Source organism: Mastigoproctus giganteus, chromosome 7 (genome assembly GCF_048544385.1).
Source record: "Mastigoproctus giganteus isolate SK-2022 chromosome 7, ASM4854438v1, whole genome shotgun sequence".
Lineage (NCBI taxonomy): Eukaryota > Metazoa > Arthropoda > Arachnida > Uropygi > Thelyphonidae > Mastigoproctus > Mastigoproctus giganteus.
In genome coordinates this window covers 102,116,005-102,130,153 of record NC_143581.1, presented here as the reverse complement: position 1 = coordinate 102,130,153, position 14,149 = coordinate 102,116,005, and the positions used below count along the sequence as shown (strand labels likewise).

The window sequence follows — 14,149 nt, the reverse complement described above, 5'->3', positions numbered from 1 at the left end:
AGACTATAATTTGGTAGCTTTCTGTTAATGGAAATAACCTGCAAATGAAGTGATTCTTTCAAAATCATGATAGGGAAATATATTTCCAAAGAACATTTTAAGATGCTCACCCTGCACACATTGAAAAGGTTTTTACTGACTTTCACTCTCTAAAGACTTGAGTTTAGAGAGACACCAAGCAAAGCATGCTGATGTATGTCATGTATTTAAAAGAATAGATTATTCTTTTACAGCTTACAGAATTCTCTTACAGAATAGATTACAGCTTATAAGCAATTCTAAAGGGAAAAAAACAAAACAAAAACAAACGTCAATCATCATTAGAATGGCTAGATCCAGTTCAGGAACTAATTCATTATTGTGACCAAGAGAAGATGATTAGCTTCTTTGATTAAACATTACATCACTTCAAGCTTGATTTGAATTAATGTTATGGTTCAGAGGAGTCCTAACGAAAATGTGTCATACCTAATTTTATGTTGTCAGAGCATCTCACTGATCCAAAAATTTAAAGGAATATGTTTTAAGTAATGCATCTAACTTGGCAACATTTAAACAACAGCAGCACAGTGTTCTAATGCAACAATTTTGGCGATACAATGTCCGAAGAGATTTTGGGCATCTTTTGATTTTTTCTTACTTCAATTTATTTTTAACTATTTTTTTTTTTTTTTTTTTTTTTTTTGTTGAGTTTTCTGCATATTCAAGTATTATGTATTCTACATTTGAGTTTCACAAGGAGTTTGACATGAAATGAAAGTGAGATTAGTGCTGCACTTGGGCATTTTTTTTTTTTTTTTTTTTTTTTTACCATAGTTAGATTCAGCAATATTTATTAAAAAAAAAAAAAAAAAAAAACATTTTGCAGTGAACCAAATGTGCCCATTGGTTAATTTAAAAAGATAAAAATGTAGCAGCAGCATTTATATGCTTTTTTTTGTGCAAGAATAAAATGAAATAATGGTATACTTATCCTCTTGAGAAATTTAGTTATACAAAAAAACATTCGTACGTATATTCGAGTTGCGGTAGTGCCACAAAGCGATGACCTCGAACTATTTTTGGTTCAACAGCGTGGGCACACAGCAGCAACCAACACAGAAAAATGTGAAAATTTTAGTAATTCCTCAAATCCCTTATTTGTATCATAAATTATTATTTATTATTATTTTTTTTTTTATCAGAGGAATAGGCTCTACAAAATTCTTTTAGGCTCTATTCTAGAGTAAAGATTTTGGCTTAATAAAATAATTAAGGCTTAGTTAAGGAATGTATTAGTTTTCCATAGCTTTGCCAGTCAAGAAGTGAGAACAAACTGCTGTATGCAATTAACGAGAAATGTTTTTTTTTTTTTTTTGAATAATAAGACTTGTTTCGAAGGATAATTTTAGACATCATATAGCATCAAAATTAAGAACACACTTTTCAAGTTTTCCATTTTTAACTATTTCTTTATGTTTATTCTAAAAGTTGGATTTCTCCTTTACAACAAATTGCCTGCTGTTGACTTTAAAATTCACCTACTCAAAGGTTAAAGGCATTAGAAGATGACAACCGCTCAGGTTAATCTCACAGTAAGTTCAAAGCAACCATCAGTTGAAGATTAAATGCAATAAAAACAACATTAGCACATTAGTTGATGACAGATTTCTCCAAACAGTTTATTTCCTATATGTGATATTATCATACAACATAAGAGGTAAGTGCATAATTTTTTTCCCATCCATTTCAAGACCATATAATTTTAGTAGTGCAGCTTATGGTATTTTTGAAATGATCCTCTATATTATAATTATATATATATATATATATATATATATATATATATAGTTATTATAGTAAAAGCAATAATTACTATGCAGAAACTGAACGTGTATATGAACACTACAGTATACGGCTGACAGTAAGCCGATGCTGGTCCACCAGGCCGAACCCTGAAATAATACATATAATTATTATTAATAAAATATAAAAGGTATATAATACATTACAATAGTGATTATGTAGTTAACTATTAGTATAGAGATACACTGAAAGGAAATGTCATCTTGCCTATTTGCCACTAAATTATATCATAATCAAGTTTAAATTTTGGACACTAAACAGGCAGATGGCAAACAGAAACAGATAGCTCCGTTAATTGTTGGTGGAATATATTGAGAAGGTTAGCCCTTGAATAAGTTCCTTTCAACGTACCTCTACACCAATAGTTAACTACATAATCACCATTGTAATGTATTATATACCGTTTATATTTTATTAATAATAATTATATGTATTATTCCAGGGTTTGGCCTTGTGGGAAAACATCCGCTTTAGTAGTCCTTAAGTTATTTTTTGGCTGTAACGGCTTACTGTCAGCCGTATACTATAGTGTTCATATATACATTCAGTTTCTGCATAGTAATTATTGCTTTTACTATAATAACTAGATTACAGACTAATGTAATGTGCAACAGCTATTGATGGCATTAATCTGATCTGAATATTATGCTCTCATATTTATACTTATCCCTATTGTTCTTATATATATATATACATATATATATATATATATATATTAAATTATCAACAGCTGTTAATACTTGGCTAAAAAAAAGTAATTTAAAGTACCTGAACTACATGAGGAATTGCTTCTAACAGATCAATTAATTTGGTAAAACCATAATCAGCAACTCTACATTGACGTCCAAAATGATGGTGGTAGATAGGAATAAATTTATTAAATGGAACTGAGGAGTGTGTTTGGCCCTTAAGAAGATCAAATATTTCTCGACTAAATAACGACAACTGTCCAACTAGAGCTGGACTAATGCTCCGACTTCCTGAAATACAAAGCTCAAATTAAGGCATCTGTAGCAAGATTTTTTTGTTGTTTATACCACAGATTTTATTTAAAATCTGGGGTATAAACATTATTTTTAATAAGTTTTATCACTAAGTATATTTCATTATCACAATCAAGAACTAAAATTTATTTTATTCTAGAATAAATCGGGATTCCAAATAGTAAATTTTGTTAAACATATTTGTTAACATCAGATAAAAATATAATAATACAAAATAAAATTAATGATAATATGCAAACTGTAACACTTAATTGCACAGTGATGTTTTCGAAGTACAATATCTGATTATCCATTTTATGCACTTATCAGAACAGGCCTTACAGTATCACAATCAGACCATGAGTTATCATGCCGCTGAATGTGAACATGTTAGTAGTATGAATATCTTTTATATGCATGTAGTGATTTGTTTACGTAATATTATATTAATAAATTTATAGCATGATAAAGAAACTATTCATATCTTTCCATTTATTAAATCAAAAACCAAAAGTAAACCATCAAAACAGCTAGTAATGTGAACGATAATATACTGTCTATAAAGTGGATAAATGAACAACCAATTTCACCAGAACAAACTTGTACAATAATGAAATCAAAAGGTTCTTACTATGAAAATAGCCGATGGTCTTTTTTATGTACTTAAAAAAAAAAAAAAAACAACACAGTGTGTACCCTGTACGTATGAAGGATGTTTTATTTTATGTGAAAACATCCTTGGCTTGGACAAGGTTAAAGGAGTTTAATATGGAAAGAATCAGAACACGTTTAACATTTTAAAGCATTTATTTTTTTTTGACAGTTTCATGAATTTGAGGTTGCAATATATGTTCAATAGGTAATTTACTTACAATGGGTTTGTGATAGCTAAAATATGATACATAACACTTGAGATTGTAAAAAGTGTAAATGTCTTTGAAACACAGAATCAATTATAGTTCCATGATTAATAGTTGATACAGATCTAGAAGTATTTACCATTAGTCCAAATTTATTTTCTAAGAAATAAAGTCAAAGGTTTGGATTGAGTATTTACAAAATTAACGTTGACATCTCCACTAAGATTCACTTGCATTTCTTGTGAGAAAATTGTTGTAGCAATGCAGCTCCTTCGATTCTGTAAGGAAGTAAAACGAAATGGATGAATTCAATGATCTATTCAATCTTTTGGTTAGCTTGTAAATAACTGCCACAATATTGTTTGACCATCAGGAAGAAGGCATTCAAATGCACAAATGTCTCCAACAGGTCTAACACTCATAGATTTGCCAACAGTTTGTCGATAAATCACTTCCATATCACTTCATTAGGTGGTAGATGACTCATCAACCGGTGAAATACCACCATTTTGCTTATTGGAGGCTTGAAGTGGTGGACCCCTTGTTTAGTCTCTAGAGCAAAGTTCCGGTCAATCCTTCCCTATCTCTTCCATCATGCAGTATGATGAACATCGTGGCGAAATCCAATATTCCTTACATTTCGAGGGTACAGCTCTAAAACAGTGTTCGCAGGCTGGCCGCTAGTTAGTACACTGGATCAGCTAGTGTATAATCTTGCTACCTCTACTCTGCCAGATAGTTACTGGAGGGAGTCCGAGTAGTGTGTATGAGGAGAACATTGTCGAGGCCATGTTATGAAAAGGATCTGGGTATATTCTTACCACGTGTACACCATATACAAAAATTTCATTACTTCATACAGCATGTCCCACCCACTTTTTCTTACTATTGAATACACCATGAATTGTCAAACTAATAGAGCAAGCTTATCTGCGAAAGGATCTAAACCTCCCAAGCACTTCCTAATTCATTTCACGAATATACGTGGTCTCAATTCTAATCTCAACGATGTCCATTTCCTCTTGCAGTCTGCCAAACCTCATGTACTTTTTCTGACAGAAATCTCAGTTATCGATTGATTCAACTACTGCTCATCTCAGATGCCCAAATTATTCGCTGTATGATTCCTTTCGCCTCAAAGGTAGTACTTGTGCATATGTCCGTTCTGATATTCCCTGTCAGAGACTTGGAAATTTGGAATCTTCTCTCTATGATCTTCTCTGGCTTAAAATCTCTCTACCTCATTGTGTCAAATTCATCTGTTGTCTCTACCGTTCTCCAAACTCCACTAATCACTTGGAGCTCTTTGACTTCCTCTCTTTGCAACTTGACTTTCTTCAGTCCAACTTTCCTAACAGTGAGGTAATTTTCCTTGGTGATTTCAATGTTCACAACTCCAGCTGGCTTCCGTTTTCTAGTCAAACCGACCCAGCAGGTCGAGATGCTGAGGCTTTTGCAATTACTAATGACCTAGCACAGATTGTTCATTTATCTACAAGAATACCGGACAATCCTAATCATACAGCCAATACGCTTGATCTTTTTCTCACAAACAACCCTTCTAAGTACACGGTTGAAGTGAGAGGTCCTTTAGGCACTTCAGATCACAACTTGGTGACTGTCTCTTCTCCAATGGAACATTTATTTGCACTGTGTGACAGTCAGCGCACTGAGGCGGAGATTCAGCTCGGAGCAGATAGAAGTGGGTAACATTGGTGTGTCCTATTCTTAATCTTCTCAGTATAACTTCTTGTCTGTTGGTTCTTGTACTGGTCTGGTTTTCCATTGTTGTAACAACAGTTTTATCTGTAATAATTTGTTACCAGCCTGTTCCTGCCATTTTTGTTGCCACTATTTCGAATTGTAATTTTATAGTCTAGGTATGGTACTTTTATGGTATTGTTGATTGGGCTTTCTGTTTGTTTTGCTGCTTGGTTTGCCTGTTCATTGCCATCTATTCCTACATGTCTGGGAACCTAGCAGAAACTTATGATTTGCTTTCGCTTTGCTAGTTTTGATAGTGTGTTTTGTAATTTACATACGGTTGGATGGGTATTTATGGTGTTATCCTTTAAGGCTTGCAGAGCACTGAATGAAACTGTAAATATTATACTATTGGCGATGTTAGTTAGAACTATATGATACATGGCTAGTTGTATAGCCTCCAGTTCTGCCGTATAAATGCTGCACTCAGTTGGAAGTAGTTTGGAAATGATGGTATTCGGGAATTTGGCTGCTATTCCTACTTTGGTTTCTGTTTTGGAACCATCTGTGTATATCAGAGTAGAATTAGAATGTTGGTCTCTGTAGGCTGCGTGTAATTGTTGGAAATTTTATGTAGGTAGGGAATGCTTGTTCCATTTATGCATATGGAGATCGCATATCGTTTGAATGGATATGGAATTTTAGGAGAAATTGCTATCTGACCGAGATTTAAATTACGTTGCTGGATTAGGTCTCTTAAATATATGCCTGCTGGTTTGTTAGCATTTGGATGTGCTCTATATAAGTTTTGCAAACTTGGTTCATGTAGGATTGTCCATGTCAGGTGGTCAGGTATTGATTTTATCTTTACAGCGTAGTATAACAGCAAGTTTTCTCTCCTGAGTTGTAGTGGTGGTTCATGAGCCTCTGCATATTGGTTCTGGACCGTGATATAGGATATGCTCCTAATGCTGTTCGTAAAGCGCTGTGGTGCACTGGATCAAGCCACCTCAGGGCACTCGGTTTGGCTGAGTTATACACGGGGCTCCATAGTCTAGTTGAGATCTTATGAGGGCTCTATATAATCGCAACAGAGTAACTCTATCTGCACCCCAGGTCGTTGCGGACCAGACTCTAAAAATGTTTAGTTTCTTGAGGCAGTTTGTTCTTAGTTGTTTTATAAGTTCCAAAAAAAGTAAGTTTTTTATCAAGAATAAGTCCAAGAAATTTTATGGTTGGCTTGATTGGGATTAACTGTCCATTAAGTTTTAATTCCGGATCTAAATGAAGGTTTTTTTTCCTACTCTGAGCAAGAGGAAGAATCCCATCAGCATTGAGCATGCGCAAACCATTCAAGGCTTTATACAGCTCAATCACCTCTCAGGTGCCTAGTCTCCAGACACTGTAATTTGCAAAACTTAAGCCTTTCTTCGCAAGATCAACCCTTTGCTCCATTCACTAATCTTGTTGCACTTCTCTGTACTCATTCCAACAGCTCTATACCTTCTTAAAATGAGGCCTTCAGATCTGTATACAGTACTCAAGGTGTGGCATGACCATTGCCTTATACAAGGGGATAATCACCTCCTTATCCGTGCGAGAAAACTTCCTGTATATCATTGACAAGACACCATGAGCTACTCTTGCAGACCATCTGTACTGCTCAGAAAACTTCATATCTGCCTGCACAATTCCCCCCAGGTCCTTTTCATTCTCTACCACTATCAGTGTAGTACCACACAGTTGATACATTACTCTGGAATTACTGCGTCCGATATACAGCACTTTTACATTTGTCAATGTTAAACTTCATTTGCCACCTCTCAGCCCATCTGCTCAACCTTTCCAGATCCTGCTGCAGTAGCATACTGTCATTGATAACCCTGCCAACTTTTGTATTGTCTGCAAACTTGGACATTAAGCCCGATATACCACCATCAATATCATTTATAAATACAGAAAACAACAATGGACCCAACACTGAACCCCAAGGGACTCCACGAATAACATTAGTCCACGAAGAGCAGTGTCCATTGATTACCACTCTGTCTTCTCCCACTCTCAACCATCCCTTTATCCATAGCAGCAATTTACCTCCAATGCCACACTGCTCCAATTTATGCAGCAGTCTTCCATGTGCAATAGTATCAAAGGCCTTTCTAAGATCCAAATATATATCAAAATTATTCTTTGCATCTAGTTCCTTTGTGACTACATCACAGTATCCAATCAAATTGGTCAGGCAAGACTTCCCCTTAACAAAACCATGCTGTGTCCGAGCTATAACTGAAGTCTTGTCTAGATGATCCTGCAATGCTTCTTTAACTAGTGCCTCCATTAATTTCCCTGGAACAGAAGTTAAACTAACAGGTCTGTAATTTCCTGTCTCCCCCAATCCTCCTTTTTGTGGATTAGGGTCACATTTGCTCATCTCTAGTCCATGGGTACCTCCCCTGAGTCCAAGGAAGCTCTCATAATTATGGCTAAGGGTTTGCTTACTTCCTTTGCCATCTCCTTTAATATAACTGGATAGATTCTATCCACCCCATGTGCCTTTCTTATATTTATCTTCAACAATTTTTCCTCCACTTTACTCTCAGTTATTACAAGATTATATAGCTTACTGCCAGAGTTTAATACACCTTTGGCATTCCCCTCCCTGAATAACTCGTCATGTGTGAATGTAGATGCAAAATATTCATTTAGTTTGTTAGCTTCCTGAGCAGGATCATCAACAGCTGAACCACTTGATACTCAATTTCAAGTGGACCCACCTGAATCATCCCCTTTGTTCTACAGTTTACACAAGTAAAGTACTCTTTGCTGTTTTTTTTGCATCCTTTGTCAAAGATTTCTCGTAATCTGCCTTCGCCTGCCTAACCTCCTTTGTAACTTGGTTACAGACCAGCTTATATATATATCATAAGTTTCTGCGTAACCTGTTATTTTATATGTATCCCATGCATTTCTGTTCTCTGTCACATCTCATTAGTTCATCTGACATCCATTTAGGGCTAAATCTTGAACAATATTTCTTAGTTGGTATGAAAAGCCTAGTAGCTTCCAAGATTAATTCTTGGAATGCTTCCCATTTTGAATTTGCTGTTGGTAACATCATTAGTTGGTCCCACCATATAAAATTTAAATACTGTCTCAGACCAAGTATGGAGCCCCACCTAAAGGAAGACATCGAGCTTCTTGAAAGGGTGCAAAGATGGGTAACTCGCCTGGTGAGAATGGCAAAAGGGTGTCCTTATGAAGAAAGACTTCGAATATGTGGGTTACAGAGTTTGGAAACTAGACACCTTAGAGGAGATTTGATTGAGATGTTTAGGGCTCTGAGAGGCATCAGTAAAATGAATGAGGATGAAATTTTCAAGATTATAAATGATGCTAGAACTAGGGGACATAAATTCAAGTTACGGGGGGGGGAAATGTTTAGAATGGACTGCAGGAAGTTTTATTTTAGCCAGTGAGTTATAAATTACTGGAATAAGTTGCCTACACGGGTGGTAGAGGCTGACAGTTTGGGGAAATTCAAAGGTCATCTGGATAGTACCTTCGGGTCAAAAACCCTGAATACAACAATTATTATATTTTTTATTTTTAATCATTGTTTTATTCAGGGTTTTTTTTTTTTTTTTTGGCTTGTGCAACATAAGCCATAGGCTTTCTTGCACCATGCGGCCATTACTAATACTACTGTAGTCACCTTTACAAAAGCAAAAACCCTTCACTTTACTCTCGATGGTATTTACCTCTTTGAGTAAATCCCACTTCAGCACACTGTGATTACTGCCACTTAGTGGTTCCTTTATCTGCAGATTCTTAATGCATGAAGAATCACTACTGATAATCAGATCAAGAGTATTATTCTCTCTAGTTGCCTCCTGAACATGCTGCTGTAGAAAACAATCATCCAATAAATCCACAAAATATCCATTTTAATCTGAAACTATCAGAGGATGTTTATTATTGAATTTTAATATATAAAAGAAAATCATCTAAGTCTGATTTATACACCAAGTATACGTATGAGAGACAGAAAGAGCGAGGTGTGCAGATTTGCCATATTAATGGAAAGGGGTAGTCTTTATGGCTCAGTAGGATGGAAAATTAATAAAACATATATAACTAGAAGTTGTTTCTGACATACAGGACAAAGTGATAAATCTAAAAAGTTATATTGGCACTTACTAGTAGTCAAGTAAGACTAACCTCATCCCATTTAGTTATCTGTAAACCGGAATTCTATTGTTTGTAATCTCTCCAAAGTTGAGCTCGAATGGCAGCAAAATTTGCTGAAAGGCATCTCTATAATCTGCATAAGGTAGAAAATGAGATATATACAGCATATAAGAGATATATACAGCATATATACAGCATGATACTGCATGTATCATGTGAATTTTTTTATAGCTCAATTATTCAACTATTTCCGGAGCTAACATGGCTAGGAATCCAAGTAACTTGTCTTCTTCTTCTTCTTCTCCTTTTGGAAAATCCTTTGTTTTTAATATATCAATGCATATGAGTAAAGTTTACTATTTGTAGAATCTGTACCAAACTAAGTAACCATCTGATTTAAAAGCATGCAATTTTGCAGTAAAAGTACTAAAACAGAAGGCAGGGGAAACAGATACAATGAACTAAGCAAACACTGCTGCCAGATATACTTCTGAATAGAAATCGGGAGGTATATGATCTTATCTCCATTTTGTAAGGGTAGATAGATTTATGTCCCAGTTTTTAACATGGATTGGCTGTGTCTGAGGGTATCCGACTGGCCTATTTTCATTTATTGTGTGATCATAATCTTCCAGTGAGATTTATAGATAATGTTTCAGTTGTGATAATTTCTGATGATAATTTATAATTTCAGGTGTTATAATTTCTGATTTTCATAATCAACATTGATGAGGGGATAAAGGGCAGGGAATAATGATCAGTATCAAGTAGCACTCCTTTAGAATAACTTTAAGGGAAACTTTAGAACACCTTTAACAGGCTTTAAGCATGCTTGAAGCCTATTAAAGTTGGCAGCACTTTTTAATGCAGAAAATGCAAGGCTTTACATTTGGGGAACAGCTACCCCAAAATAACTTATACACTTGGTGGGAATAAATTAAAAGCAGTTGAGGAGGAAAGGGATGTTGAAGTCATGATAAGGGCAGATATGAAATCCTCTGAGCAATGAAGACAGGCAGTCAGGAAAACCCATGGTGTTTTATCAAAGATTTATCGATCGATAGCCTTCAGAGATACGAAAATTATAATTCCACTCTAAGACACGGTATTACTACACTTGGAATACCGTGTCCGGGATGGAAATCTCACCTGAGAAAAAAAAAAAAAAAAGATTAAGATTGCTGAAAGAGTTCCAAGTGGTGATATCTGTAAAAGGGCCACCATGAGGAAACGGAAAGACTTCGATTATGTGGGCTGCAGAGATTGATAATCAAGCACCTTAGAGGAGACTGGATTGAAGTCTATTATACTTTGAGCAGGGAGAATGAAATGACGATAAAATTTTCACTCTTAAAATTATTCCAGAACTAAGTGTTGCAAATTCATATTACAGGGAAGAGGTTTAGACTGGATTGCAAGAAGTTTTCTTTTAGCCAGCAAGTCGTGATTACTGGAACGGGTTATCTCCAGAGTGTTAGAGCTGACTGATTGGAGAAATTCAAAAGTCAACTGGATAATTACTTATGTGAGGAAGGAAGCACATAATTAGTTCTTTTTATCTACTTTTTTATATATTTTCTTTTATCTCTCTCTCTCTCTCTCTCTCTCTCTCTCTCTCTCTACCCCACCCTTTTTTTTCTGGTGCAAGAAAAGCCTGGGGCTTCCTTTCCTTGCACTATATTGCTAACACTAATCCTAAAAACAGACTATGTATTTTCACTGCCTACGTGCAGAATAGAAAATCTCAATGAAAACATCTGCGTACAGGCTTTCTAAAGGCTCCTAAGAACTATGTAAAGAGGATTATGGTAAACAGTATTTAGATGTTTTAGCTTCTGTCTAGCAGAAACAGATTATTTGGTTAAATTGCTGTTTTTAAGTTAGCATTAATAGTGGCATGTGATGCAAGAGAGCATCAGCCCAAAAAAAAAACAAAAAAAAAAAAAAAAACAAAAAAAAAAAAAAACCTCCAAAAGTCTGTCCAGTTTTTCTTTAATCTATTTAAGCTATCAACTTCCAAAATGACAGATGGAAGTTTTGTTCCAGCAATTAACTACTCGCTGGCTAAAGGCAAATTTCCACACAGAGAGGTTTTAGGGGCACAACCCCAGATGTGGGAACAATATTCCATGGCAGGGCAGATTTGCGATTTATACAGAGTGAGCAGCAGTTTGGAAGAAAAGTAACACCGAGAGCGAAAGAGAAAACCAAGTTTTTTAGATGCAGAGGAAGCAATATTTGTAATGTGCTTGTGCCAAGAGAGATTAGAAGTCAGGCTAATCCAAAAAAAAGAGATATATCATTTTGCCTAGAAATTAGAGTGTCACTAAAGATAAGCATAGGAGCAGAAGAATGCTTTTTGCGAGATATAAGACAAGACTGAGTTTTAGAAGGGTTGAAATCAACTAAGTTGTCTTTACCTCACTGGAGAATTACCTGAAGATCGGTATTTAAGGAATTGGTAGCAGATTTTCGAGAAGTTGAAGCTGATTGAGCAGGACAAGGTTTCTCAAAATGGAAAGTGGAATGCAATGTGCTATCATCAGCAAAACTATGGATAGGATTTCCAGTCAATGGAAGGTCATTAATATACAAGAGGAAAAGAGTGGGGGAGAGAACTGAACCTTGGGGGACACCAGCATTAGTGGAGAAGTTAGAAGACAGAGCCATCTACCATCACCCTGAGTGAGCGATCACAGAGAAAACCGGATAACCAATTACTAGAAACAGTTGGCAAACCATAAGATGGAAGCTTGTTTAGAAGACCTTTATGCCAAACACAATCGAAAGCCTTTGAGATGTCAAGAGCAACTACTTGTGTTTCACCGAACCTTTCCATTGAATTAGTCCATAAATGGGTAACAGAAGCCAGAATATTACCAGTGGATCGACACTGACGGAATCCATACTGGCGATCGTTGATCAGACGGAAGGTTTCTAGGTAGTTTAAGAGTTGGCAGTTAATTGATTTCTCCATTACTTTAGAAAGAGTAGAAGTAATTGCAATGGGACGATAATTGGATGGGAGGGATTTGTCACCCTTTTTAGGAACTGGCTGGATATGAGCAAATTTCCAAGCAGAAGGGAAAAACACCTTTAGAATATGAAATTGTAAAAAGGCGACAAAGAATAGGAGTAAGTTGAGGACCACAGGTTTTGAGAACGGAGAAATACCATCGGGACCTGGAGCTTTCTTAGCATCAAGATTCGTGAAAATCCTTCTGAAATCCTTTTGACGGAAGACCACAGGAGGCATTGGATGGAGCGTGTTGGGAATGGTGGGGGGTGTTTTACAAAGATCATTAATACATGAGTTATTGTTGTCATTTGGTTTTTTAGGAGCATTAGCAACTAAGGCCATATTGCTCCGGGATATGCGGTGATCATTCTCTGACCTTCCCGCATCCTCCATATTTGGTGGTGATGGGCTCGAACCCCGGTCTAATCAAGAAGCATGTACTTCACACTGCTGCTCCTTCCCACCTGGCTATGGAGGCACCTACATACATGAGTTGTAAGAAAAATGGGATGCTAGCAGGTCAGCTTTATCGTTGGCTGAAGTGACAACAGAAACAACTGGTTTGGACAGAGGTGGGAGCTGAGATGCGCATCCAATAGCTTTGGCAAGAGGCCAGAATGCTCGGCTACCATTAGGGCAAGAATCAAGTTTTCTACTCTTAGCCTGTTCAAATTCTAGTTTGGACTGATTAATAACTGCTTTACAATTGTTGCGAGCTTTGGTGTAGGCAGAAAATGAAACTGGAGAATTAGAAACAAGCCAATTACGATATGCAACATTCTTCTCTTGAACAGCCTTAGCACATTTATTGGAAAACCAAAGTTTAGATAAAGGTCGAGATTTTCAAGTGGAGTGTGGGATAAAGGATTCCATTCCTGCAAGAATAATTTCACTGACACGATCTGAGCAAACGTTGACATCAGAAGTTTTGAAACAGTAATCTGACCAAGGAAAAGAAGTCTCGCAGGTCATCCCATTTTGCATTCTTATAATGCCAAACAACACGAGGTTGGGAATAGCCATGAGATAAAGGTTCCATTGGAGAAAAGACAATCACCAAGTTGTGATCTGAAGTGCCTAAAGGACCTCTCACTTTGACCATTTATTTAGAAGGGTTGTTTGTGAGAAAAAGATCAAGCATATTGGCTGTATGATTAGGATTGTCCGGTATTCTTGTAGGTAAATGAACAATCTGTGCTAGGTCATTAGTAATTGCAAAAGCCTCAGCATCACGACCTGCGGGGTCGGTGTGACTAGAAAACAGAAGCCAGCTGGAGTTGTGAACATTAAAATCACCAAGGAAGAGAGGAAGTCAAAGAGCTCCAAGTGGATAGTGGAGTTGGGAAAGGTAGAGACAACAGATGAATTTGACACAATGAGGTAGAGAGATTTTAAGCCAGAGAAGATCAAATAGAGGAGATTCCAAATTGCCAAGTCTGACAGAGAATATCAGAACAGACATATGCACAAGCACCACCTTTGAGGCGGAAGGAATCATACAGCAAATAATTCGGGCATCGGAGATGAGCAGTAGTTGAATCAACCAATAA

General features: G+C 36.2%; 1 protein-coding gene across 5 annotated transcripts in view; it reads right to left on the bottom strand.

Moving 5' to 3' along the window:
- Marf1 (meiosis regulator and mRNA stability factor 1-like protein) overlaps positions 1-14,149 on the bottom strand; it is a 1,146,796-nt gene that overhangs the window by 489,983 nt on the left and 642,664 nt on the right. For all 5 annotated transcript variants that reach the window (XM_090377798.1, XM_090377799.1, XM_090377800.1 and 2 more), the window contains one exon: positions 2,614-2,825. In XM_090377798.1, coding sequence (XP_090233924.1) covers positions 2,614-2,825 — 212 coding nt within the window. The remainder of the gene's footprint in view (positions 1-2,613; positions 2,826-14,149) is intronic.